The sequence below is a fragment of the Pecten maximus genome, chromosome 2 (assembly GCF_902652985.1).
Source record: "Pecten maximus chromosome 2, xPecMax1.1, whole genome shotgun sequence".
In the NCBI taxonomy this organism is placed as follows: Eukaryota; Metazoa; Mollusca; class Bivalvia; order Pectinida; family Pectinidae; genus Pecten; species Pecten maximus.
The window spans coordinates 25124050-25148940 of record NC_047016.1 but is presented as its reverse complement, the minus strand read 5'-3'; the positions used below and the strand labels follow the sequence as shown (position 1 = coordinate 25148940).

The 24891-nt window shown below is 32.4% G+C and overlaps 1 protein-coding gene across 2 annotated transcripts; it reads right to left on the bottom strand.

The window, feature by feature from the left end:
- Positions 1 to 34: 34 nt before the first annotated feature.
- Positions 35 to 24888, bottom strand: LOC117321603. 2 transcript variants are annotated; one of them, XM_033876079.1, is made up of 6 exons: positions 24785 to 24888; positions 20123 to 20979; positions 19346 to 19375; positions 16519 to 16704; positions 3348 to 3497; positions 35 to 738 (listed from the first exon to the last, which is right to left on the bottom strand). In XM_033876079.1, exons 2-6 carry the CDS (start codon positions 20976 to 20978, stop codon positions 56 to 58), a joined length of 1905 nt encoding a protein of 634 aa, XP_033731970.1. In that variant the 5' UTR covers position 20979; positions 24785 to 24888; the 3' UTR covers positions 35 to 55. The 2 variants fall into 2 exon arrangements, with proteins under 2 accessions (XP_033731970.1, XP_033731971.1); XM_033876080.1 differs by lacking the exon at positions 35 to 738 and adding an exon at positions 2243 to 2427.
- Between the last annotated feature and the right edge of the window lie 3 nt (positions 24889 to 24891).

Here is a 24891-nt window from a genome sequence, read left to right as displayed (position 1 = left end):
ATATCATGAAAATTATTGTTATTTATACATTTATCTTTCAATATAAACAGATTTTCTACTGAACACAGAATCCAAGATTCAAGATCAAGGCATGCATTTCTGAAGTGTTGAGTAGATCATAGATATTTTTCATAGGTAGTGCTCTCTCTGGTCTATGACGAAATGCTAAGTCCTCTGGTTTTTTCTTTTCTTCACTGAAGTACGCATCAGGCAAGCAGCCAAGATACAGCCCCTGTACATAAACTTGTTTGGAAACTTGATCCACAATCCAACAGGGTGAACCAGAACAACCTTCTTTAAAATCATCTGTGCATTTAAAAGGCACCCAACCTAAATCCTTCATTTGAGCAAATTCCTGGTGTGTTTCCTCCTGTTTTTTTGTACATGATATTCTGCGTGACCACCAATACTCGGAGTGTTCAACTGAAAAGTTCTTAAACACAGGGCACCATGTAGCGATAGAAATGTCTGCTATTTTGTCCTGTGCACAACATCCAGCCAGGTGCCAAAACTCGTTAATACTATGGTAATCAATTTTTAACGGGGCTGGGAGAGTGGAATCTGTTGACCCCTCTAGAGTGCCATTTTTTCTCATCTTTAATATGATAACATCGTGTGTCTGACTCATAAATGGAATGTCCATCTCCAAATGAAAAGTTCTCTGATTGAGAAAGTCAATTTTTGCACTCCACATTTCATCCAATGTTTGTCTGATTTTCGTGGAATCTTTTGTGAGATCTGCAACATAAAACAGGAAAAAAACAATACTGATACGTTGAATGGATTGTTGTTCCAAATAATTTGTCCTTAAATTTAAATACAAACAAGAGACCCAATGGGCCTGTATTGCTCACCTGGCTCTACAGCAAATTTGCAGTTGATTGAGGTCATTTCTACAGATACTATTCTGATAACCAATTTATTCAAATAACAGAGTAAGCTAATTTTATTCATGGCAATAAATGTTCTAGTCCTTCATTCAAGCATACTATTGGCCTAATATTGGGTCTTGGTGACTCTTTGCTATTGCAAGATTTTAAAATATTTCACCCCTGTGACCTTGAATGTAGGTCAATGACATTTATTTGAACAAACTTGGTAGCCCTACACCCCAGCATGCTACAAACAGGCCCAGCCTCAAGTGCCTTAGCCTCTTGGTGTTTGAGAAGAAGTCATTTGAAGATTATAGCCTATTTGACACATGTGACCTTGAATGAAGGTCAAGGTAATTTATTTGAACAAACTTGGTAGTCTTTTACCCCAGCATGCTACAGGCCAAATATCAAGTCCCTGGGCCCCTTGGTTATTGAGAGGAAGTCATTAAAATGAAAAAGTTGACGCCGGACAGACAGACGGACGGACGACAGACGCCTCACCACAACATAAGCTCACTTGCCCTTCAGCCAGGTGAGCTAAAAATGTGATTTACAGTTTGCAAGGTGGGAAACTAAAAAGCACTGTCTATATTTAGAACAATTTAAAGGTTAATGATATTACTGCATAGTTGATCATATTTGCATTGGATTTAATTGCTCGATTTTTGCAGTCATTGAATATAACGTGAAAATAAATTCCCAGGGAATATATACATACATTGAAATATATAGAAATGTTCATTGCACGATGCTTAGAAAACATGGTTATACTTCTTATACAGTATTTTACGTGTTCTATATAATACATTGAACACAATTGCTTTGTTTACAAAACAAAAGGCCATAACTGTTATCTGATTCTAAAGACCCTTGTACTATTGAAGCATACATACTCAGTAGCAAGTAAGTGGCACTGTTGGCCAGAGTGGCCATTGTGGATTTTGGACCAACTAGAAAATAAACAACACTTGATATGGACCAGAGCTGAATCCCACTGGTGGAACTTGAGACAGTTTTAAAAATGTGTTGTTCAGGAAAACCATGATAACCCTATCATATTACAAAATGGCAACCATAGCTGCCACGTCAAAGTTTTGATGAGGCTGAAAAATAACTGGATTTTGTTGGCTCCCCTTCTTTAACATCCTCACCGATATCCAGCTCAATGGCACCAGTGGAACTGGAGAAGTTTAAATTTTGTTTTTCAATATGGCTGCCATGGTGGCCATCTTGGATTTCAGACTGACCCAAATATTAGTAACACTTGGTCAGGACCTTCTCTGGGTCATTTCAGGTAAGTTACTGCTGAATCCCAAGTGGTGGAACTTGAGAAGAAATTTGAAATAGGTGTTGCTCAGGAAAACCATGATTGCAAAATCATGTTACAAAATGGCCACTATAGCTGCCATGTCAAAGTTTTTACGAGGCCGAAAAATAACAACACTTTGTTGGCTCCCCTTCCTTAACATCCTCAATAATTTGGAGTTCAATGGCAACAGTGAAACTAACAAAGAAGTATGAAATGTGTGGCCATCTTGGATTTCGAACAGACCTGAAAAACAACAACACTTGGTCAAGACCATCTCAAGATTATTCCAGGCAAGTTTCAACTTAATCCCACCAGTGGAACTTTAGAAGAATTTTGAAATGTGAAAGTGTATGCATGGCGGATGGCCACAGTGCACGGTGACAGATAAAGTAGAATAACTAACTGTTATAGGTTAGATGAGAACATGAAATTTGGTTTGAACTTGAGACCAATAGGTCGAGAGTTTAAACAGACTTTGCATATTATATACACTCTACATGGCTTCTAGAATACTTTTAGTAATTGAAGACTTTGAATGCAATATTTACATACATTTACATTCAGCTTGTCTCACGACTCTTGGGTATATTTATTTTAATTTAGATTTTAAATAAATTATCTTGATTAATATTTTCATATTTCAACATTTCTTTTTTCATGTAATCAGGACATATATAATGTAACATATGTCAAAATTTAGAGTAATCCTGTATACCAAATCAAGTTATGTAGAGTATATATAGATATACCTCCTGAAACTAAACCATTAGATTTTTGCTATGGAAACATGTCTAAAGCATAACTGACTCTATCACCATACCACATATGTTTCTACTTGCATGGGTTTTTATTGTATTGAATAAAGTTTATAATTCAAATTAAATAATTCATTAAGTAGATATGCAAGCTAAAAAGGACATTGTTGCCAATTTTGAAGTTCAAACAAAAACAATGAATACAATGTCTTCTGTTGTATTAATATTCCCTGTAATAAATTATGCATGATTGTTTTCAAAATTCACTTAAATGTACAACAAACTTTGCTCATTGTTCTTGTTCCAACAGATTCACTATAAATGACTGTGTTGTACTGTATATGTGTACATCATTACATCATAAACTTTACAACATATACTATACATGTACATGTATGTGAAACTCACCTCCAAAGTTAACCCCTCCATCTTTTGTTTGCCTGAAGCAGTATGTCTGCCAGTGATCTTTGAACTTTTCTTCCCGAAAACAAATCTTTAAAAGCAATGATTCCTTCTGCTCTTTACTACATTGATCCACCAAAAGTTTTATCATATCATCTGTAGAAAGTAGAGATTTTACAAAGTGTGTTTTGAATAGTTTCAAAAAACTGAATCATCATTGCAAAAACTATGTTATGATTAAAATTACCAATTGCAACTGTCTTAAATATCCGATAAGCTCACATACCTAACCAACAACACAAATAAATTGAAATGATCAAACCCGTTCCTTGTCACAAAAACACCTGTAGTATCAGAGTGACCCGTCTATAGCTACATTATAGTGTAACCAGTGTGTAGTTATAGTGATGTGTCTGTGGTTATAGTGATATGTCTGTAGTTATAGTGATATGTCTGTAGTTATAGTGAAATGTCTGTAGTTATAGTGATGTGTCTGTAGTTATAGTGATATGTGTGTAGTTATAGTGATACGTCTGTGGTTATAGTGATATGTCTGTAGTTATAGTGATATGTCTGTAGTTATAGTGATGTGTCTGTAGTTATAGTGAAATGTCTGTAGTTATAGTGATGTGTCTGTAGTTATAGTGATATGTGTGTAGTTATAGTGATACGTCTGTGGTTATAGTGATATGTCTGTAGTTATAGTGATATGTCTGTAGTTATAGTGATGTGTCTGAAGTTATAGTGATATGTCTGTAGTTATAGTGATATGTCTGTAGTTATAGTGATATGTCTGTAGTTAAAGTGATATGTCTGTAGTTATAGAGTGATATGTCTGGATCTGTAGTTATAGTGATATGTCTGTAGTTATATTGATATGTCTGTAGTTAAAGTGATATGTGTCTGTAGTTATAGTGATGTGTCTGTGGTTATAGTGATACGTCTGTAGTTATAGTGATATATCTGTAGTTATAGTGATATGTCTGTGGTTATAGTGATACGTCTGTAGTTATAGTGATATGTCTGTAGTTATAGTGATATGTCTGTAGTTATAGTGATATGTCTGTGGTTATAGTGATACGTCTGTAGTTATAGTGATATGTCTGTAGTTTAATAGTGAAATGACTGAAGTTATAGTGATATGTCTGTAGTTATAGTGATATGTCTGTAGTTATAGTGATATGTCTGTAGTTATAGTGATGTGTCTGTAGTTATAGTGATATGTCTGTAGTTATAGTGATGTGTCTGTAGTTAAAGTGATATGTCTGTAGTTATAGTGATGTGTCTGTAGTTATAGTGATATGTGTGTAGTTATAGTGATATATCTGTAGTTATAGTGATATGTCTGTAGTTATAGTGATATGTGTGTAGTTATAGTGATATGTGTGTAGTTATAGTGATGTGTCTGTAGTTATAGTGATATGTCTGTAGTTATAGCGATATATCTGTAGTTATAGTGATTTCTCTGTATTTATAGTGACATGTCTGTAATTATAGTTATATGTCTGTAGTTATAGAGTGATATGTCTGTAGTTATAATGATATGTCTGTAGTTATAGAGTGATATGTCTGTAGTTATAGAGTGATATGTCTGTAGTTATAGTGATATCTCCGTAGTTATAGTGATGTGTCTGTAGTTATAGTGATATTTCTGTAGTTAAAGTGATATGTCTGTAGTTATAGTGATATGTCTGTAGTTATAGAGTGATATGTCTGTAGTTATAGAGTGATATGTCCGTAGTTATAGTGATGTGTCTGTAGTTATAGTGATATGTGTGTAGTTAAAGTGATATGTCTGTAGTTATAGAGTGATATGTCTATAGTTATAGTGATATGTCTGTAGTTATAGAGTGATATGTCTGTAGTTATAGAGTGATTGTCCGTAGTTATAGTGATATGTCTGAAGTTATAGTGATATGTCTGTAGTTATAGTGATATGTCTGTAGTTATAGTGTTATGTCTGTAGTTATAGTGATATATCTGTAGTTATAGTGATATGTCTGTGGTTATAGTGATACGTCTGTAGTTATAGTGATATGTCTGTAGTTTTATAGTGAAATGACTGAAGTTATAGTGATATATGTGTAGTTATAGTGATATGTGTGTAGTTATAGTGATATGTCTGTAGTTATAGTGATGTGTCTGTAGTTATAGTAATATGTCTGTAGTTATAGTGATATATCTGTAGTTATAGTGATTTCTGTAGTTAGTAGTGATATGTGTTAAGTGAGGGTTTGTAGTTAAGTAATGTCTGTAGTTTATATATTTTTGGGGTTAAGTGATATGTCTTTTTAAGTATGGTTTATTAAGGTTAGTTAAGTGATTGTCTTTTTTAAAGTATAGTTTATTATTTTGTAGTTTAGTATGTGTATTTAAGTGATAGTCTGTTTTTATGTATAGTCGTAGTTATGGGAAAGTGTTGGTTAAAGGATATGTTGTTTTTAGTGATGTTTTGTGTTAAGTGATAGGCTTATTTTTAAAGTGAGGTGTCTATTATGAGGTATGTCTTAGTTATGTGTTGTCGTATTAGTATATGTCTGTATTAAAATAGGGGGGATAAGTGTTGTTATTTTAAAAGTGAAAGTCTTGAAGTTTTTTGGGTATTATATTTTTTCTGTAGTTATGTGATTGTCTTAGTTTAGTGATTTCGTATTTATGGGGAAAATGTCTTTAGTTAAGTGAAATGTCTGTAGTTTTTGGTTATATTCTGAATTATAGGAAGTGTAGTGTAGTTAATAGTGATATGTCTGTAGTTATAGTGATATGTCTGTAGTTATAGTGATATGTTCTGTAGTTATCGTGATGTCTGTGAGTTATAGTGATATGTCTGTAGTTATAGTGATGTGTCTGTAGTTATAGTGATATGTCTGTAGTTATAGTGATGTGTCTGTAGTTATAGTGATATGTCTGTAGTTATAGTGATATGTCTGTAGTTATAGTGATATGTCTGTAGTTATAGTGATATGTCTGTAGTTATAGTGATATGTCTGTAGTTATAGTGATATGTCTGTAGTTATAGTGATATGTCTTGTAGTTATAGTGAATAGTCTGTAGTTATAGTGATATTGTCTGTAGTTATAGTGATATGATCTTTAGTATATAGTGATATGTCTGTAGTTATAGTGGATATGTCTAGTTATAGTGATAGTGTCTGTAGTATAGTGATAGGGCTGTAGTTATAGTGATTGTCTGTAGTTATAGTGAATGTCTGTTTTGTGAATGGTTTGTGTTTATAGTGATATTTGTATTTATGAAATGTCGAGTTTTATGATGTTTTGTATTATAGAGTGATTGTCTTTTTTAAGTGATATGTGTTTTAGTTTTTTTGGTGATATGTTTGGGTATTTATAGTGAATGTTTTAGAAAAGTGATTGTCTGTATTTAGGATTTTCTGTATTAGTGAATTTTGTAGGAAAAGTGTTTGGGTCTGTAGTTAAAGGTAAAATGTCTGTAGTTTTTTATTTGGGTATTTCGTAGTTATAGTATAGTTTTTAGTTATATGATTGTTGTTTATAGTGATGTGCTGTTTTAAAATAAATGTCGTAGTTTAGTGTATTTTGGTTTGGTTTAGTTTAAGTGTATGTCTTTTTTGTGTTTTTATAGAGTAAAATGTCTTATTTATGTTAATTGTCGTTTTGGATTTTGTAGTTATGGGATTGGTTTTTGTGTCGTTTATTTTGTATGTTGTTTAAGTGATATGTCTGTAGTTATAGAGTGATATGTCTGTAGTTATAGAGTGATATGTCTGTAGTTATAGTGATATGTCTATAGTTATAGTGATGTGTCTGTAGTTATAGTGATATGTCTGTAGTTATAGTGATGTGTCTGTAGTTATAGTGATATGTCTGTAGTTATAGTGATGTGTCTGTAGTTATAGAGTGATATGTCTGTAGTTATAGTGATATGTCTGTAGTTATAGTGATATGTCTGTAGTTATAGTGATATGTCTGTAGTTATAGTGATGTGTCTGTAGTTATAGTGATATGTCTGTAGTTATAGTGATATGTCTGTAGTTATAGTGATATGTCTGTAGTTATAGTGATATGTCTGTAGTTATAGTGATATGTCTGTAGTTATAGTGATGTGTCTGTAGTTATAGTGATATGTCTGTAGTTATAGTGATATGTCTGTAGTTATAGTGATATGTCTGTAGTTATAGTGATATGTGTGTAGTTATAGTGATATGTCTGTAGTTATAGTGATGTGTCTGTAGTTATAGTGAAGTCGTAGTTATTGATTTGCCCCTGTATTAAGTGATATTTTGAGTTAGTAAAATGTCTGTAGTTATAGTGATGTTCGAGTTATGGGGTTTGTTTTTATAAGTGATAGTGTGTGGGGATAGTGTATGTGTGAGTTTAGTGATATTGTGTATTTTTAGGTATTCTTATTTTATAGTAAATTATGTGTAGGATAATGGTCGTATTTAAAGGACTGTCGTAGTTATAGAGTGATATGGTGTTTTTAAGTGGATTGTTGAGTTATATGATGGTCTGTTTATGGATATGTTGTATTATAGTGAAATTGGTAGTTATAGTGATGTGTGTATTTATGATGTGCTGTAGTTATTAAAAGGTCGGGTTTTAAAAATTGTGAAATATTTCTTAGTTATGGTGATTGTCTTATTTAGTGATATGTGTCGTTTTATTTTTGTTTGGTTTTGTTAAAGGGATTTATATGAGGCTGGTTTAAAAATATAAATTCTGTATTTTTAAGTGATATTGCTCTGTAGTTATAGTGATATGTCGTATTATAGTGATATGTCTGTAGTTATAGTGATATGTGTCTGTAGTTATAGTGATATGTCTGTAGTTATAGTGATATGTCTGTAGTTATAGAGTGATATGTCTGTAGTTATAGTGATATGTCTGTAGTTATAGTGATATGTCTGTAGTTATAGTGATATGTCTGTAGTTATAGTGATATGTCTGTAGTTATAGTGATATGTCTGTAGTTATAGTGATTGTCTGTAGTTATGTGATTAGGTCTGTAGTTATAGTGATATGTCTGTAGTTATAGTGATATGTCTGTAGTTATAGTGATGTGTCTGTAGTTATAGTGATATGTCTGTAGTTATAGTGATATGTGTCTGTAGTTATAGTGATATGTCTGTAGTTATAGAGTGATATGTCTGTAGTTATAGAGTGATTGTCCGTAGTTATAGTGATATGTCTGTAGTTATAGTGATATGTCTGTAGTTATAGAGTGATATGTCTGTAGTTAATGTGATATTGTACTGATTATAGTGATAGTGTGCTGTAGTTATATGTGATAATACGTGTGTGTTATAGAGTGATAGGTGTGTAGTTATAGTGATATGGTGCTGTAGTTATAAGTAGATGTGTATGAGTTATAGTGATTAGTAGTGTATTATAGTGACGTGGCTGTAGTTTGATAGTGATATGTCTGTTAGTTATAGTGATATATGTCTGTAGTTAGAAGAGTGATAGTGTCTGTAGTTTATTCAGTGATATTGTAGTGTAGTTATAAGTGATAGTGTGGGTAGTTATAAAGTGATATGTCGTGTAGTTATAGTGATAGTGTCCGGTAGTTATAGTGATATGTCCTGTAGTTATAAGTGATAGTCTGGTCCTGTAGTTATAGATGGATAGGTCTGTAGATTATAGTGATAGTTGTCGTGTAGTTATAGTGATATATGTCTTTAGTTAAAGTGATATATGTCTGTAGTTATAGTGATATGTCTGTAGTTATAGTGATATGTCTGTAGGTTATAGTGATTTCTGTAGTTAGTGATATTCTTAGTTTAGGAATGTTGTGTTTGGAATTGTTTTGAGTTATAGTTTTTGTGTTTGGTTATAGTGTTGTCTTGTTTAGTGATAGTCGTAGTTTTAGGATATTCTTATTTATATGAATGTTGTAGTTAAAAAGGGTGTTGGAGTTATATTTTTTGTCTGTATTTATGTGAATGTCTGTGGTATAGTGAGTGTCTGTACTGTAGGTATAGTGAGTACTGTAGGTATAGTGAGTGTCTGTAGTTAATATTGTGTGTAGTTTAGTATATGTTGTAGTTATTGAATGTTGTATTTTGTGATTGGTTGTGTTTAGTGTTGTCTGTATTATGTAATTGTTGTATTTTATGTTTTGTAGTTTAGTAAAAATTCGAGTTATAGTGATTGTTTTAGTTATGGGTGAATGTCGTGTTATAGTGTTTGTGTCTGTAATAGGAATGTTTTTTATAGTGAATGTTGTTTATAGTGTTTGTGTGATTTTATAGGATTTCTGAGTTTGTGAAATGTCTGATTTTATAGTGATGTGTCTGTAGTTATAGTGATATGTGTGTAGTTATAGTATATGTGTCTGTATTAAAAGTGATTTTTGTATTTTAAATGAAATGTCTTAGTTATAGTGAGTGCCCTGTAGCCGTGAATGTCTTTAGTTATGTGAATTTTGTGTTCTGTAGGGTATAAGGCAATTTTCTGTAGTTTTGATTGTCGAGTTTAGGGATTGTGTGTATTTATGGGGTATATTTTTTTGGGGGTTTATGTGAAGTTGTAGTTTTGATGTCTGTGTTAAAGTTTTTTTTAAATGTTTCTGTATTATAATGTCGTGTTAAGTGATATGGTGTAGTTATAGTGATTTTGTTGAGTTTAGGATGTGTCTGTTTTAAAGTGATATTTTGGGTATTTTATATGAATGTTTTAGTTTGTGATGTTTTGTATTTATAGGAGGCTGTGTTAGTGAAATTCTGGTTTATAGGATTTCCTGTATTATAGGGATATGTCGAGTTATATAGTGATAGTGTCTGTAGTTATAGTGATATGTCTGTAGTTTATAGTGATATGTCCTGTAGTTATAGTGATAATGTTCTGTAGTTATAGTGAATTGTCTGTAGTTATAGTGATGTGTCTGTAGTTATAGTGATATGTCTGTAGTTATAGTGATATGTCTGTAGTTATAGTGATATGTCTGTAGTTATAGTGATGTGTCTGTAGTTATAGTGATATGTCTGTAGTTATAGTGATATGTCTGTAGTTATAGAGTGATTGTCCGTAGTTATAGTGATATGTCTGTAGTTATAGTGAATGCTGGAGTAGTTATAAGTGATATGTCTGTAGTTATAGTGATATGTGTGTAGTTATAGTGATATGTCTGTAGTTATAGTGATATGTGTGTAGTTATAGTGATATGTGTGTAGTTATAGTGATATGTCTGTAGTTATAGTGATATATGTGTAGTGATCAATGTGTCTGTAGTTATAGTGATGTGTCTGTAGTTATAGAGTGATATGTGTGTAGTTATAGTGATATGTCTGTAGTTATATTTATAGTCTGAGTTATAGTTATGTTGTAGTTTTGTATATTTTTTGTTAAAGTGAAAATTCTGTAGTTATAGGTTTGTTTAGTTATAGTTATGTCTGTATTTGTGAGTGTCGTATTAAGAGGAAATTTTCTGTAGTTATGTTATTCTGTAGTTTATGATATTTCCGTAGTTATAAAAATTGCCTAGTTATAGTGATGGTCTGTATTTATGATTGTCTGTAAATGTATATGTCTGTTTATAGTGATAGTCTGTATTATAGTGTACCCTTTTTTAAGTGAAGTCGTAGTTAAGTGATTGTCTGAGTTTAAGTGTTTGTCTTTATTATAGTGATTGGTCTGTAGTTTAGTGATTGTCTGTAGTTATAGGTTATTCGTAGTTATAGTGTATGTCTGTATTATGGTTTTGTTTATTAAAAAGTGAATGTCTGTATTTATAGTGATGTTCTGTAGTTATGGTTTTTTTAAATTTTCTGTATTTTATAGGAATTGTCTGTATTATGTGATTGTCGTAGTTAAAATGAAAGTCCTGTAGTTATATGTTTTTGTGTTTTGGGTCTTATTAGTGATGTTCTGTAGTTTATGTGATATGTCTTTTTATGTGAATGTGTTGTAGTTTTAGTGATATGTCTGTTTTTTATAGTAAAAAATGTCGTATTATAGTGTGTGCCCCTGTATTTTATAGGTGATATGTTGTAGTTATAGTATTGTGGTTTTTATAGTGATTGTTTGTTAATAGTATATGTCTGTAGTTATGGTGATTGTCCTGTAGTTTAGGAATTTTGTTTTTAGTGAAATGTTGTTTTATAGTGAGTGTCTGTATTTAAGATTTTGTAGTTTGGATATTTTTCTGAAAGTTATAGTGATTGTCTGTAGTTAAAATGAAATGTTTATTATGGGGGCCAAAAGTGTTTAGTTTGTGAAAAGATTGTATTTTTCCGTGATGTTTTTCGTATTTTTGTAAAATGTCTGTATTTTTTGTGATTTCTTTGTTTGTGTTTTGTAGTTATAGTGATATGTTGTGTTTTAGTGAATTTTGTTTTTATGGATAGTCTGGTTTTAAATGAGAGTTTTGTAAGTTAGTGATTGTCGTAGTTAAGTGAGTTGTATTATAGGGGTTTTGTTTATAGTGTTTTGTAGTTAAGGAGGGGTTCGTTTTTATAGTGATATTGTGTGTTAGTAAAAATGTCTTTTAGTTATGGTTGGGAATTTATTTTCGGGTTTTTATAGTGAATTCTTAGTTATTATATTTGAGTTTTTGTATATGTTGTTTTTAAGTGAATTTCTTGTTATAGGTACTTTATTTATGTGATAGTCTGTATTAAAAATGTAGTCTTATTTTTATAGTGATTTCCCTGTATTTTAAGTGTGTGCCCTTAGTTTAAGTGTAGGTCTGTAGTTATAGGGGTATGTTCTTGGTAGTTTTTATATATATTTGTATATAGGATTTCTGTAGTTATAGTGATATGTCGTTTTAAGTGGATATGATGTGTCTGTAGTTATAGTGATATGTCTGTAGTTATAGTGATATATGTGTAGTTATCAATGTGTCTGTAGTTATAGTGATGTGTCTGTAGTTATAGTGATATGTCTGTAGTTATAGTGATATGTGTCTGTAGTTATAGTGATATGTCTGTAGTTATAGTGATATGTCTGTAGTTATAGTGATGTGTCTGTAGTTATAGTGATATGTCTGTAGTTATAGAGTGATATGTCTGTAGTTATAGTGATATGTGTGTAGTTATAGAGTGATATGTATGTAGTTATAGTGATATGTGTGTAGTTATAGTGATATGTGCCGTAGTTATAGTGAATGCTGTAGTTATCAGTGATAGTATGTAGTAGAGGTGATATGTCTGTAGTTATAGTGACGTGTCTGTAGTTATAGAGTGATATGTGCTGTAGTTATAGTGGATATGTCTAGAGTTATAGTGATGTGTCTGTAGTTATAGTGATTGTCTGTAGTATATAGTGGATATGTGTGTAGTTATTTAAGTGGATATGTTTTGTGTTAAGTATAGTTGTATTATAAAAGTTTATTATAGTGATTGTCTGTTTTAAGTGATATTTGTAGTGAAAAATTTGTGTTGTAGTTATAGTGATTGTCTGAGTTTTTAAAGTTGATTTTGTTTTCTTTTTTATTGATATGTTTAGTTATGGGTGAATGTTTTAGTTATAGGATATGTGTGTATTTATAGTAAATTTTGGGGTTTTAGTTTAGTGTATTTTGTGTAATTTTATAGTTGATTTTGCTGTAGTTTTTAGTATGTCTGTGTTATGGTGATTTTGTATTTATGTAAATGTCTGTATTTAGTGTTTGTCTGAGTTAATGTTTGTTGTGTTATTTAAATTTGGGGTAGTTAATGATATTTTGGGTGTTTTGATGTGTCTTATTTAAGAAAATGTCTGTTTTTTTAGTGAAAATTCGTAGTTTTGTTATGTTGTAGATATGAATGGATGTGTCGGATTAAAAGTTTTTGTAAAATTTTGTTATAGTGAGTGGTCTGTAGTTATAGTGATATGTCTGTAGTTATAGTGATATGTGTCTGTAGTTATAGTGATATGTCTGTAGTTATAGTGATATGTCTGTAGTTATAGTGATATGTGCCTGTAGTTATAGTGATATGTCTGTAGTTATAGTGAAATGTCTGTAGTTATAGTGATGTGTCTGTAGTTATAGTGATATGTCTGTAGTTATAGTGATATGTCTGTAGTTATAGTGATATGTCTGTAGTTATAGTGATATGTCTGTAGTTATAGTGATGTGTCTGTAGTTATAGTGATATGTCTGTAGTTATAGTGATATGTGTCTGTAGTTATAGTGATATGTCTGTAGTTATAGTGATATGTCTGTAGTTATAGTGATATGTGTCTGTAGTTATAGCGATATGTCTGTAGTTATAGTGAAATGTCTGTAGTTATAGTGATGTGTCTGTAGTTATAGTGATATGTCTGTAGTTATAGTGATATGTGTCTGTAGTTATAGTGATATGTCTGTAGTTATAAGTGATATATGTCTGTAGTGATAAGTGCTGTGTCGGTAGTTATAGTGTACGTCTGTAAGTTAAGTTATCTGCATGTAGTTATAGAGTGATATGTCTTGTAGTTATAGTGCAATGTTCTGTAGTTATATGATATGCCTGTAGTTATGTGATATGTCCTAACATGTAGTTATAGTGAAATGATCTGTAGTTATAGTGATATGTCTGTAGTATGAGTGATATGTCTGTAGTTATAGTGATGTTTCTGTAGGTTATAGTGATATGTGTCAGTTATAGTTAATGTGATGTAGTTATAGTTGATATGTGTGTAGTTATAGTGATGTGTCTGTATGATAGTGATATGTCTGTAGTTATAGTGAATATGTCTGTTAGTTATAGTGATATGTCTGTAGTTATAAGTGATATGTCTGTAGTTATTAGTGATATGTCTGTAGTATAGTTGATATGTGTGTAGTTATATAGATATGTCTGTAGTTATAGTGATGTGTCTGTAGTTATAGTGATGTGTCTGTAGTTATAGTGATACGTCTGTAGTTATAGTGATATGTCTGTAGTTATATTGATATGTTCCTGTTAGTTATAGTGATATGTGTGTAGTTATAGTGATATGACGTGTCTGTTATCGTGATATGTGGTACTATGTGCTGTAGTTATAGAGTGATATGTCTGTAGTTATAGTGATATGTGTCTGTAGTTATAGTGACGTGTCTGTAGTTATAGTGATATGTCTGTAGTTATAGTGATATGTCTGTAGTTATAGTGATATGTCTGTAGTTATAGTGATATGTCTGTAGTTATAGAGTGATATGTTGTAGTTATAGTGATAGTGTCGTAGTTATAGTGATATGTCTGTAGTTATAAGTGATATGTCCTGTAGTTATAGTGATATGTCTGTAGTTATAGTGTAATGTCTGTAGTTATATAGTGTATGTGTCTGTAGTTATAGTGATATGGTCCTGTTAGTTATAGTGATATGTGTCTGTAGTTATAGTGATATGTTGTAGTTATAGTGATAGTGTCCTGTAGTTATAGGTGATGTCTGTAGTTATAGTGTATGTCTGTAGTTATAGTGCTATGTCTGTAGTTATAGTGATATGTCTGTAGTTATAGTGATATGTCTGTAGTTATAGTGATATGTCTGTAGTTATAGTGATATGTCTGTAGTTATAGTGATATGTCTGTAGTTATAGTGATATGTCTGTAGTTATAGTGATATGTCTGTAGTTATAGTGATATGTCTGTAGTTATAGTGATATGTCTGTAGTTATAGTGATATGTCTGTAGTTATAGTGATATGTCTGTAGTTATAGTGATATGTCTGTAGTTATAGTGATATGTGTCTGTAGTTATAGTGATATGTCTGTAGTTATAGTGATATGTCTGTAGTTATAGTGATATGTCTGTAGTTATAGTGATATGTCTGTAGTTATAGTGATATGTCTGTAGTTATAGTGATATGTCTGTAGTTATAGTGATATGTCTGTAGTTATAGTGATATGTCTGTAGTTATAGTGATATGTCTGTAGTTATAGTGATATGTCTGTAGTTATAGTGATATGTCTGTAGTTATAGTGATATGTCTGTAGTTATAGTGGTATGTCTGTAGCTATAGAGTGATGTGTCGGTAGTTATAGTGATATGTGTGTAGTGATAGTGATGTGTCTGTAGTTATCGAGTGATATGTCTGAAGTTATAGTGATATATCTGTAGTTAAACTTATATGTCTGTAGTTATAGTGATATGTGTGTAGTTATAGTGATATGTCTGTAGTTATAGTGATATGTCTGTAGTTATAGTGATATGTCTGTAGTTATATTTATGTGTCTGTAGTTATAGTGATATGTCTGTAGTTATAGTGATGTGTCTGTAGTTAAAGTGATATGTGTGTAGTTATAGTGATATGTCTATAGTTATAGTGATATGTGTGTAGTAATAGTGATATGTGTGTAGCTATAGCGATGTGTCTGTAGTTAAAGTGATATGTCTGTAGTTATAGTGATATGTCTGTAGTTATAATATGATGTGTCTGTAGTTATAGTGATAGGTCTGTAGTTATAGTGATATGTCTGTGGTTATAGTGATATGTCTGTAGTTATAGTGATATGTCTATAGTTATAGTGATATGTGTGTGTAGTTATAGTGATATGTGTGTGTAGTTATAGTGATATGTCTGTAGTTATAGTGATGTGTCTGTAGTTATAGAGTGATATGTCTATAGTTATAGTGATATGTCTGTAGTTATAGTGATATGTCTGTAGTTATAGTGATATGTCTGTAGTTATAGTGATATGTCTGTAGTTATAGTGATATGTCTGTAGTTATAGTGATATGTCTGTAGTTATAGTGATATGTCTGTAGTTATAGAGTGATATGTCTGTAGTTATAGTGATATGTCTGTAGTTATAGTGATATGTCTGTAGTTATAGTGATATGTCTGTAGTTATAGTGATGTGTCTGTAGTTATAGTGATATGTCTGTAGTTATAGTGATGTGTCTGTAGTTATAGTGATACGTCTGTAGTTATAGTTATATGTCTGTAGTTATAGAGTGATATGTCTGTAGTTATAGTGATATGTCTGTAGTTATAGTGATATGTCTGTAGTTATAGTGATATGTCTGTAGTTATAGTGATATGTCTGTAGTTATAGTGATATGTCTGTAGTTATAGAGTGATATGTCTGTAGTTATAGTGATGTGTCTGTAGTTATATTGATATGTCTGTAGTTAAAGTGATGTGTGTCTGTAGTTATAGAGTGATATGTCTGTAGTTATATAGTGATATGTCTGTAGTTATAGTGATATGTCTGTAGTTATAGTGAAATGTCTGTAGTTATAGTGATATGTCCGTAGTTATAGAGTGATACATACATGTCTGTAATTATAGAGTTTTGGGATTTTTACCAATTGCTCTTGCAAAGACATGATAAGCTGTAAAAACATAGCGATGTTCTTTATCTTCTTTCTTCCCCACACAAAATCCTGTCCCTGTCATTTTATTTTTTTCATGGATATGGATTTTGCCAACAGAGCGCACCAAGTTATTGACAGATTGGAAAGGGAGTTTTTCTGGAGGCCCGTCTCTTCCTGCTGAAAACATTACATGAAAATATTAAGTAAATGTACAGCTTTGAAAATGGTTCATGTTTCTATGGATTGTTTTTCAGTACATTAAGAAATGATATATAACAAATACCATTCAAACAAACAAAATACTTAGTTAATTTACTACATGAATGTACTTCATTTGAATGGTGAGAAAGTGTCACTAGAAAAAATCAAAGACAAATAAATAGTCAAATCAAAATACCTGTCATGGAAACAAATTTATAGACAGCGATTATAAATTCGACCATGTTAAAAGAAATTGGTCAAATAATACATATCTCTGGACGAAAATAAAATACCAAAACAAACAAAGTGCAATAACTTTTGCAAAAATAATGGAATCAAAAAGCCATTCAGGGAGAACCACAACTGTATGTTATGGTTACAGTATAAAGCCTACCAAGTTCCAAAGAAACCAGTCAACAGGACAAATTTCTAATAAAAAAAACAAAAACAAAGAGCAATAACTTGAGACTGAGGTGACATAAACTGAAACATGATTGTAAAAAAACCTACTATAATTACTATAATTTATTCAACGATTTGATATTTCATCAATTCACTCATAAATATGAATCTAAAGTCTTTGGTAACATTGCAATTAAAAAAAAAATTCTATATGTTAAAAAGCATTTATATACTAGAATCTGTTAAAGTGTCCCTCAATGCAGAATCTAAACTGAATGTTTTTAATATCTTTATTTCATCGGTTCTAAATCATGGCTGCAAAATGTCAGGTTTTCATGCTGCAGACAAAGTAGAAAAAAATGCATGTTGTTTCTTTAACAAGAATTCTGAATGTAAGAAAAGATGTACGCAATCTTTGATGGTGTACTCGGAGTAGGGCAAATGCCTTTACATATTATCAAGAAATGTTGAATTATAAAATATAAGTTGAAACTAATTAAATGTAATAATTATATTATTAAAGCAGCTTATAATGACATGGATGAGTGTAATCACAGAAATTGTAATTGGTGTTGTCAAGATAGAAACTTATTACTTGCGTCTGACTTTGGCTGTTGATAATAAAAATGTATTTTTACATTGTTTTAAGCAACGTTTGATAGATAACTTCATTCAAACAAGGAATGAATTTTTTGAATTTTTTTCTAAATGCTGTTTGTATAAATTCTTATTTGGTAGCTTACATTACAGTTTTACATAACAAAGTCTCTACCTTAAATTAATTTCGAAATTTAAACTTTCAACTCATCAGTTATGTATAAAAGAAGGTCGGTATTATAATAATACCTAAAGTAAATAGGATTTGCCGTTATTGTATCCAAAACCATGTAGAGGATGAGTTCCATTTTATTTTGATCTGTCTACGCTATGTACATTTTCGTAAGAAATATATCAAGAAGTATTACTGGAAGTGACCACCTTCATTCAAACTTGTTCAGGTGCTATCTACACATAACAGTAAAGATAGTCTAGGAAAGTAATTGCAGTCAAGCTTATTAGCACAGTCAAGATATCCATCAGGATATTTTGAGATATTTGATAATTACAACATATCTTACAGCTTTTATCAGATATCTTTTAAATTACAAAAGACGTCTTACAAAAGATAGAAGATATCTTAAATTCTTTATATCTTATAAGATATAATAAAGAAGGTAAATACTGGATCAACATTGTTCCATGAATAAATGACACCTTAGCTTGCCATATATCACCTTAGGGATCAAGTTTTACCTCGACAACATTGTCATTGTGTATATATGTGTGTACCAAATGTTGATGCTGCTGTACATGTAAATCAAACCGTTTTTGGGTAACAATTTCATAAACATCTGTGTCCCTTACAATAACTGTAAGTTTAGAAACAAGAGGTCCAAGGGCCTTAATGGTCATCTACCTCTATAGTCCCCAGAATTGTAGTGGACATACTCAGTGGCGAGTATAGTGGTACTGTTGGCAATGGCTACCATGGTGGCCATCTTGAATTTTGGACAGACCCAAAAAATTATAACATTTGGTAAGGAATATCTCAGGACATTTAAGGTAAGTAAGAGCGGAACCCACTGGTGGAACTTCAGAAGAAGTTTAAAATAGGTGTTGTTGAATGTTAAGGAACCATGATCGAACAATCATGTTACAAAATGACCACCATGGCTACAATATCAAAGTTTTTACAAGGCTGCAAATTATCAACATTTTGTTGGTTCCTCTTCCACAATATTCCAACCAATTTTCAGCTCTATGGTATCAGTGGAAATGGAGTTTAAAATATGTTTTTTTCAAGATGGCAGTCATCTTGGATTTCAGACTGACCCCAAAAATATCAATACTTGGCCAGGACCATCTCAGGATTATTTGAGGCAATTAAGAGCTCAGTACCACTGGCTAAACTTGAAAAGAAGTTAGAAATGTGAAAAGTTTACCCACACCAGATGATGACAGACAAATTAAGCACGATGACATTTGATCATCAGAACCATCTCAAAATTATTTCAGGCATGCTAGAGCTTAGTCCCACAATTAGAACTTGGAAAGAAGTTTGAAGTGTGAAAAGTTTACGTATGACGCACGGTAAATGGCAGACGGCGACGGACGAAGCACAATGATTATCAAAAGGTCATCCCGACCCTTTGAGTCAAATGACCTAAAAACTTACTTGTTCCACAGTCTGAAGGCAAGCCGTCAGCTGTAAAGAAATATAAAAGACATCAAGTAAGATATTGATACAAGGAATTTCACCTAATATCTATTACCACAAGTATATAATTAGACATGACAAGATCAAATATCTGATTCACAAAACAAATCACAAAGGTAACAAATTAAAATGTAGGAAGATAGCTTATGAGAATCTCTTGTTTGTATTACCTGCAAAAGGATATTGATTAATTTGCAAGTAATGGCTCAATATTATAAGATTGGTTATGGAATCAACAATTTTAAGTCATTCTTGAATAAATTTAGATGAAACAAGCATTCTGAGTGTAATGCTAAAGCAATACATGTCCCCTACCGACCCCTACTAAAAATAGTAATATTGACCTTGACTTTGACTCAAAAACACTGAAACTTGAACCAATGGACTGATGTAGCTTCTCATACTTCAGTTTCATACCAACTTTTACCAACATACCTTGAAGAATGGCTGAGAAAAGTGCAGAAAACTAAAGTTCCCCAAGGCTTCACTGGTAGGGGATTAATGATTATACATGTGTATATATTTCCCGGGTAAAACAGCAACAATTACATATAAAGAAACAGCATAGTCAGTTCCAAACTGTGGGTATCTGCACAGGTGCCTGACTCGTTTTATAAAATAATAACATATAAGAGAACATATAAATGAGACTCTTATATGTTATTATTTTATAAAACGAGCCAGCTGGCACCTGTGGTACCTGATATACATCAATTGTAAAATTGTTACACATACCCTTATGTATACCATTCTGTAATTTTTCCATCTCTTTTTCCCAAGTGCCAGTTTTATTTTGGTCATCAATAATGTCTTTTGATAACAGTACAAGCCTTGGAAGGTAGTCCAGAAAATGATTGACATCATTGCTGAATTCAAGGACCACTGGGAGCCATGCTGCCGGACCTCTGTCTTGCAAGACAGGCAGAACTAAATCAAGATCACTTCGATTTTTCATATATGAATCAGAGAACAATACTATTATTTTTTCTGACATTTTCTTTTCCACTGCTGCCTTCTTTGTATCATTTAAGGACAGAAACTTTCCCTTGTGAGTAAACAAATAGCATTTTTCTTTCAACCAGTTCATGATTTTTTCTGCCATTTCTTTATCAGATTCATGGTAGGAAAGGAAGGCATGGAATCGAGTGACTATAGCCAGCTGAAGATCACCAAGCCAGCCATTTTCTTGTCCACTAAATGCGTCTACGTCAGCAGAGTAATCGCTGTGGACATGAAGGACTGTTTTATCTTTGATCTCATCCTGTGGTATGTGTATCCATTTTTGCAGTAATTTTGTTTTAGTTCCCTCTCTTACTTTTGTGAACATTTGATAGCGAGACTCACAATGTTCACATTTTTCATACTCATCAGTAACTACCTCCACCCATGCATCTGAGGATTCCAGACTGTTAGAAAAGTTGGTTTTGTTTTCACATGATACTTTTGTTATCTTGAAGTCGAGCTTTTCCAATCTCTTAACAATGCTTTTTTCCACAGTTTCCTCCACGTTTGTGTGATATGAAATACAGGCATGGTATTTCTGATTTGGCCTGATTGACTTCAATTTTGCTCCAAATCTAGCTGCTGCCATTCTGTAAAATAACAAAGGCTATATCAATTCAATTTCCTGTTCTGCTAAAAACTTATTTAGTTCATATATATATATATGCAGATTGTCCGATACCCATGCTTGATTGCAATTAGGCTACGCTACACTTACCACCTGTGGGTCAGCTCAGTGAAAAATCCTCGTTTCATCTCTAGAGGCTATTTGATTGGCTCCATCACATTGTCATATTGAAATTTCAGCCAATCAGATTGAACTAGGTAACATATAGTTTATTGAAGCTGCATATCAATAATAGAAGCAGTGCGTGATCTCGAAAATGTGTCTCAGAATTTTAGGGTCAACAGGTTTAAACCATTTCAGCATATAATATTATTGATATCCTATTGTCTGACAGAGATGTCTTCCGATCAATTAAAACAGACCTAGTTGATGGAAAAGTCAGTTATCAGGAATTTCAGGCTATGTGAATGCTGTCAAGTCGTTGTTCAATTGCGATACTATGTTTAGCTTATATACTGATGCACAAATTACATATACACACATCTGCAGGGCTGTTCCTAAAATCCCAAAAACATTGTCGTACTGGATTATACTTGTTTAAAACAATAAACAGCTTTATTTAGGACTTCTTGCCCACTACATGTCTATCACAGAATCTGTCCCCTTCAATTCATGGGCACAGCCATATTGTTACATGTACATGTAGCGTAGCATAGTGCAATCAACTGTGGGTATCTGATGATGCTCATATAGCATCAATGTGTGCAAATTTATCTCCCCTCTACTCAAAAAATATATTGTATGAATGAGACCTGAGAATGAATGGTGTTTCAAAAAACAAGTTAATGCGATGGAATGAAAATGAATGAGTGAAAGAAGTGAGAGACCTCCTATGAGAGGCTTCATAGTGTAAGAGAGGTGAATCTGTGAGTATTTCAACCCTTAGGCATCCCTCAAATTTGCTGTTTTTCAAGTGACTGAGTTTTGTTGCACATTATAGAAGTGAATAGAACAAGTATGTCATTGTTTGGATGATGATTACATTACCATTCAAACTGATAACATACTTTTTTCATAATTTCCAAATGAGAATTTGGGATGAAAAACTGGGGAAAAAATATTTTATTGGAAATGGGGTAGAATCTGGATAAAAAACACCACTGTAATTCATGATCATATACATGTAATGTTACTATCTATATTTTAAAGTTTGTACATAGGTATTTCTGACCTATTTGTAAATAGTATAAAATATCAAATTCGGTTCACCAGTACATGTACTTATTGACAGGAGTGTGATTTTTCATTAAATATGGTTAGTAAGACAATGATAAGTTAAATTGTTTTATAGAACTCATGGTTTATATATTGATAGCAATACGTGATTTATAAGGTCAATACGTGTACATAATGTGATTCATATATGAATTTATGTCAGAAACAGAGCTATCACTTTTACCTTACAATATATTAACGTGTAAAACCAAATCAGCTAATTAAGGGACTACTCGACATGTAGCTAGTTACATGTATAACACCAGAGACATATATACAGAGAGATTAGTAACATCGCTATTTCCCCGTACACATAGTGGCTCCCTTTATTCGTGACCACTCAAGCATATCCCTTATCGAGAGCGTCCTGTCTCCTATCAAACACACGCGAGCGCAGGTAAATCGGGCTATGCGCATGTGTGTATCGTAGTATTGGAACTTATTCGACATGTTCTGGTTAATCCGCCATTACGTCAGACCAAAACATCGTCATTTTAAATACACACAGAAAGCACATCGTTTTATTTTGGCCACTTCAAAAGTTACCACATTAACCAAAAACTATCAAACTTATGGGATATAGTCTTATTGGTCATGCATATTGTTGTCATTTATCCGTATTTTCGAAAATCCATTGGGTCCTATTCGACATGTCCAAGTTTGTAATTAAGCCGCCATTACGTCAGACCAAAACATCGTCAATTTTAAACGCACACAAAAAGCACATCGTTTTATTTAGGCCACTACAAAAGTTACCACATTAACCAAAAACTATCATACTTATGGGATATAGTCTTATTGATCATGCACATTGTTGCCATTTATCCGTATTTTCGAAAATCCATTGGGTCCTATTCGACATGTCCAAGTTTGTAATTAAGCCGCCATTACGTCAGACCAAAACACCGTCAATTTTAAACGCACACAAAAAGCACATCGTTTTATTTAGGCCACTACAAAAGTTACCACATTAACCAAAAACTATCAAACTTATGGGATATAGTCTTATTGATCATGCATATTGTTGTCATTTATCCGTATTTTCGAAAATCCATTGGGTCCTATTCGACATGTCCAAGTTTGTAATTAAGCCGCCATTACGTCAGACCAAAACATCGTCAATTTTAAACGCACACAAAAAGCACATTGTTTTATCTAGGCCACTACAAAAGTTACCACATTAACCAATAACTATCATACTTATGGAATGTGGTCTTGATTATCATGCACATTGTTGTCATTTATCCGTATTCTCGAAAACCCCATAGGGACTTTTCGAAAATTGGAGATTCCCGCCGATCTTTCCTGCGTTGTGCTTGACTTTCATACTCAAAATACAAACACTTGGACAGCAAATTGTGATATATTTCATATTGATGACACTTCTGTACTTTGATATTAATAAAATTAAAGCACATAATTGGATCCTGGTGATGATTTCAAATAGAAATTATCGATAATTATGGGCGAATTTGTTCTCCTAAAACCAGTTTTAGTTTCGAACCGGTTCTGTAAACTTTCCATTTGTTGAGTAAACCAGTTTCAAACCACATTTAAACTGAAACCGGTTCATTCATTTGTTTCTGATAAACCTAAACTAGTTTATTAAACCATTCAAACCACCACCGGTTGTGGTTTGGAAGGTTTCGTTTCTGAAAACAAGATGGCGAATGTTGTCAACACACATGCAGAATGTGCTCTTGAAGTGCGCTACGTGCTCCAAACTTGCCAGCTATGGCTTGTAGTGTCATTTGACTGGACAAATAAAATATAAATTATAAATATAATAATTGTTTTCCCATTGGTATGACAGTTTTCCCTTGTGTTTGAAAGAAAGTCTGCTAGAACTGCATGCGTTTCCCTGTCATTGCATTGAATTGTGGAAGTATGTCTTCAACATAATTTGGGATTCGGGGGATTTTTGTGCGTTCAGGAGGTATTAACGTTTCAAATACTGCTCTCCCAAAGACACCATATTGAAAACTAGAATTTCGCATTTGTTTCTCAAGAGCAAACTAGTTTTAGTTTACAAACCGTTTTGAAAACCAGGTTTAAACCATAAACCCAAACCTAAACCAGTTTATTTGCAACAAATTTGCCCTATGTGTCTGGTTTTCAAGTTTTCTCCAATATGGCGTCTAGTGAAGACTGAACCGAGCGACCGCAAAGGATTGTGGGAAGGTCAGCGGCCACTATGTAAACACAAGGGCAAATAGAGAGCTGCCAATCTCTCTGTATATATGTCTCTGATAACACTAAACAGTCATAATTACATGTAGATTTCATCAGGGAAGTACATTTTTCCATTATTCTCTGGACGGAAATCTTCTAATAGAGTTCTTGGGGAAGCATTATCTTTAGACACGGGGATATGCATTATTGAAGAAATATCTAATAAATAAATAAATGTATAACCCGCCCCAAAAGTTCAATGAAGTAACCATAAGTATGGAAATATAGGTTATGTGCCAATCTCTTTTCTATTAATGGGATCTTATTTTGTATAATAAATAGGCCTTTATAATGTCCATTGAAAAAAATGAGACACTTACACTACAGTTGGCAGTATGAGGCCACCAACTTGAGTAATAGCCCAGGTTCGAGCCTCCAACTTCTTCTGAAACGAAAGTAAAATAAACGCGTATTGCTTTCATACAAA